This window comes from Arctopsyche grandis, chromosome 2 (assembly GCF_051622035.1).
Source record: "Arctopsyche grandis isolate Sample6627 chromosome 2, ASM5162203v2, whole genome shotgun sequence".
Lineage (NCBI taxonomy): Eukaryota > Metazoa > Arthropoda > Insecta > Trichoptera > Hydropsychidae > Arctopsyche > Arctopsyche grandis.
Genome location: NC_135356.1, coordinates 16,425,691 through 16,430,332, shown reverse-complemented (window position 1 = coordinate 16,430,332; position 4,642 = coordinate 16,425,691). Strand labels below are relative to the sequence as shown.

Here is a 4,642-nt window from a genome sequence, read left to right as displayed (position 1 = left end):
ATTGAAACAGTTCAGTGAATAAGTGGACATAATTCAATTCACCAAATTGGTCAAGTCTATTGAAAGCCAAGAGTGAATAATTAATAGAACATCTGGTAAAAGCTGTTTAATAACCACACACTATCTGCTTAGGATCGTTGACTTTAGAGTCTTTAATTAATATTATGTATGTAGGAATGATTTTTAAACGAGCCGTAATTGTGGTTGGTCAAACTGCAAGGGATAAAGTATGAGTGTGGTATGCATGGGAAAGACCGGATGCGTGTTGTTATGGTCACTTGTTGGAGGACAAGCCCGAAGAGCGTGTACAATAAATAGTTCTGACTTAATCTGCGCGTTTCACTTGGAATCCTTCACATCCGGATCCTATATTTGGGGGCTTTGTCCGGGATGCCTGAAGACATTTCGAGTGACAGCCAGAAGCGGTCAGACGACGACGCGGAGTTTTGACAGTTGAGGTTAGGACGCGCGCGCGATGACGAGAATGCGGAAGTCGGTGACGTCACGTCAGCGAACACGCCACACGACGATGATGATATCCAGAACGATAGCGCCATTATCAGCGTCAGTTTTACGTCGGCTAACTGTCGTGGAGATGCAGAGGTTCGCGGACTTAGACGAAGATGATGACGACGACGATGAAGAGGAAGAAGAAGACGAAGTGCCATATTTTGACAGAGACAAATTCGAGACATACGCGCCACGGTTTAAGGGGATCGGCGGTGTGCCAATCAGCCAGTGGATTGTGCGCATGGAAGAATTTGCGAAGTTCTTCCACTGGACGCCCCTGGAGCAACTGGTCTACGGGAGAATATATTGCGTAGGAACAGCGAGAATGTTCCTGGATTCAGAAGGGATAATTACATCATGGACTATCCTTAAGCAGAAACTGATAGAAGAGTTCCAGTGGGATGACGAAGAGCTCGTCTTTGAAGAACGAGAAATGCTTGCACAAGCAGGGCCCATTGACTCCGATTCAAGTGGGGCCGGTGAAACACCAGACGACGAACCCAGGGTGACGGGATCCGTGAGAAACCGTGAAAACCGAGAAAGACTGAGTTCACGATGCTACAATTGTGGTGGACGTGGTCATTTAGCAGCCGACTGTAGGTTTAAGACGAGAGGAACCCGCTGCTTCAATTGCAACGAGTTTGGGCACATATCAGCTCAATGTAACAGCACCAAAACAAAGACTGTCTTGACAATACAAGAAGAAATAAGAAAAGAAGTCAGTATCCCGGGTGCCGCCCTGTTGGGTAGCCCTATCACAGAATCCGTTCTTATGTGCATTGACGGCAGCAAAGTGAAATGTGTTAAAAAACCGTGTGTTTTGATGGAGGTTAACTTAGAACGGAGTCTGCCGAGGAGGAAAAAAGAGCAAGACATGAGGGATCGTAAGGAAGTGTGGCAACAGGCATGTAAAAGACCTTTGCAGCAACGGGCTTCACGAGAGATGTCTGCTCAAAGAGAACTCATTGTTTCCAATGATGAAGAGGACGATGCAAACATGGCTGATAGAGGTGTGAACCTGGCTGATGTAAGTGTGAACAGTGATGGTTTGCACAGAAAAAGACCTTTGCAGCAACGGGCTTCACGAGAGATGTCTGCTCAAAGAGAACTCATTGTTTCCAATGATGAAGAGGACGATGCGAACATGGCTGATGGAGGTGTGAACCTGGCTGATGGAAGTATGGACGGTGATGGATTGCAAAGAAGAAGACTTTGGGACTACGGAGACATACCGTTTTCAAATACAGATGAACCACCCGATGATCAATTTGGAAAAGGATCTAAGGATTGTAGTCATTTGAAGAATTCTGAAGATGAGAATAAAGAAAAGGAAAAACATAAAGACAAAGAGAAAGATATGGCTAAATCACAAGAAGGATTAAGGGACCCAGTCAAAATTTCAACACCAAAAGACACTGTATTCACTTTCAAGCTTGGTCGTAGTCGGATTGATGTTAATTCAATGGAAAAGAAAATGGAACCATGGATTGAGAAAAGACTTACTGGATGTATCAGTGAGCCAGAACCAATATGTGTTGACTTCATTTATGGTAAATTACTAGCAGAAAATCTGTGGGGTGACGGCAGATTCATCGGATGCTCAAGGAGAATCGCCACGGGCATTGGATAGTATTTAAGTTGTACCGATGGAAGTTAAGTGTGCGTTTGTGAATTAGAGAATAAGTGAAAGACCTGGAGGGTTTTTAGTTAAGCCTTACTTGTAATTTGATGATTGAAAAGTGTAATGTTTTATTGCTTATTCTAGTATTTTTTGGGAAGTGCTTGGTACATTGAATCATGTTTTAAAATGTGATTGTTTCTGGTGTAAAGATTTAACCTGTCATTGTAAAGGTATTGATTTTAATGTTTTATTGCTAATTCTAGTAATGTTTTAAAATGTGATTGTTTCCGATGTAAAGATTTAACCTGTCATTGTAAAGGTATTGATTTTAATGTTTTATTGCTAATTCTAGTAATGTTTTAAAATGTGATTGTTTCCAATGTAAAGATTTAACTTGTCATTGTAAAGGTATTGACCTTTCTGTTTTGTATTGCTTGAAATAATTTTAAATTTTAATTGTGATGATTGTGATGTGTAACTTTATTGAAGATTGAATTGTGTTGAAATGTAAAAATTGATTTGTAGTGAAATGTGTAACGATTAATTTGTTATAATTGTAATTGTTATGTAAATTGTAAAATGATTGATGTATAAGTGTATTGAAATGTAGTTGTGATGATGATTGTAATTGTGATTTAAATTGTAATTGTGACAATTGAAAGCATGTTTAGAAGAATATAAGATGATTTTATGGAATGGAAGATTAAACATTGTTGAGGATGATAGAGGAAATGTTTTAAAAGAATGTAAGATGATACATTGTATAGAGTGGAAAATGAAATGTAAAAGAATGTGAGATGAAACATTGTTGAGGATGATAGAGGAAATGTTTTAAAAGAATGTAAGATGATACATTGTATAGAGTAGAAGATGAAATGTAAAAGAATGTGAGATGAAATGCTGTAAAAATATAAAAGACAGAATGTCATCCGAGGGCGAATGACAGTCAGGAATGACCGAAATGTAGGAATGATTTTTAAACGAGCCGTAATTGTGGTTGGTCAAACTGCAAGGGATAAAGTATGAGTGTGGTATGCATGGGAAAGACCGGATGCGTGTTGTTATGGTCACTTGTTGGAGGACAAGCCCGAAGAGCGTGTACAATAAATAGTTCTGACTTAATCTGCGCGTTTCACTTGGAATCCTTCACATCCGGATCCTATATGTATAAGATGTATTATGAGCATTTACATTGAAACAGTTCAGTGAAAAGGTGGACATAATTCAATTCACCAAATTGGTCAAGTCTATTGAAAGCCAAGAGTGAATAATTAATAGAACATCTGGTAAAACCTGTGGAATAACCACACACTATCTGCTTAGGATCGTTGACATTAGAGTCTTTAATTAATATTATGTATTAGATGTATTATGAGCATTAACTTTGAAACAGTTCAGTGAAAAGGTGGACACAATTCAATTCACCAAATTGGCGGCAATTAAAGCCATTCAACACTTCCACCACTACCTATCGGGCTCGAAGTTCACGTTACGAACCGACCACTCAGCGTTAACGTGGCTGAAGAACTTCAAAAGACCGGGGGGCCAGTTGGCGAGGTGGCTGGAAATTCTGGGCCAGTACAACGTGACCATCATTCATCGACCGGGGATAAAGCACGGGAACGCGGACGCACTATCGCGAAGGCCGTGTGTCAACATATTAGCTTTGCAAATGATTGCAAAGACCTCTTATCTGTATCATTTGAATTGTTTATGTTGATTCTTGAAATATTTATTTATATTTATATTTATTCCAACCCGGGGAGTATGTCCGAGCCAAAAAACCCACATGGCCGTGTTTTGGGCTCTCACGGGCGCGCACTCATTTTACGAGGCGCGCTCATCTGACAAACTGAGACGCCCGCCATCCGCCGGCCGAGACGGTCTTGGCGTGGCTGGTCTACCTTGCCTGACCAGCCAGCTTACTCATCCACAGCCCCCGCCACAAAGGGGCACAGGCACTGTTCCAGCACGTGCTCCAGAGCGAGCTGAACGAGAGACGACGACACACACACACACAGCCATTGGTCATCCATACATCTACACACATTACAGCTGCTGAAGCTATCGTTCACCGTGTACGGAAGTGTCCCAAATGCTCACGCGCAGAGACAACCGATCAAGAAAACGACTTGGCCTGAACGGAACCAGTAGAACCCGCAGAACCGGAAGCACGAGTAGCCCTCGTAGGGATCTTGCCCAACGAGATGACAAACACGACGATCGACAAAATCGTCGAGTGGAAGAACGCCGGAACGAGATCACCGTGGGAAACAGTGTCTGCTGAGGAGCAGGAACTGAAAATCCTGTGGACCCAATGGGACGCATTGGAGGTGGAAGGCGGTAAGCTGTACCGTAGATGGGAGAACACCGCGGGAACACGTCACACAAAGCAGCTGGTCGTGCCGACTGAGAAGATACCCGAAATCATGTGGGAGATGCACAACGCACCCACGGGGGGCCACTTCGGTATCCACAAAACGTACCGAAACGTGCGCCAAAAATATTACT

At 42.4% G+C, this 4,642-nt stretch overlaps 1 protein-coding gene across 1 annotated transcript; it reads left to right on the top strand.

Moving 5' to 3' along the window:
• Window positions 1-1,507: 1,507 nt before the first annotated feature.
• Window positions 1,508-3,004, top strand: LOC143922290 (RNA-binding protein 25-like). Its single transcript, XM_077445516.1, has 3 exons — window positions 1,508-1,537; window positions 1,814-2,361; window positions 2,451-3,004. The coding sequence occupies exons 1-2, from the start codon at window positions 1,508-1,510 to the stop codon at window positions 2,138-2,140; spliced, it is 357 nt and encodes a 118-aa protein (XP_077301642.1). The 3' UTR covers window positions 2,141-2,361; window positions 2,451-3,004.
• The last annotated feature ends 1,638 nt before the right edge of the window (window positions 3,005-4,642 follow it).

Coding starts and splice junctions, on each gene's coding strand:
- LOC143922290 (XM_077445516.1), top strand. CDS start 1,508: ATGGCTGATAGAGGTGTGAACCTGGCTGAT. Junction 1,538..1,813: donor GAGGTGTGAACCTGGCTGAT/GTAAGTGTGAAC, acceptor AGTCATTTGAAG/AATTCTGAAGATGAGAATAA.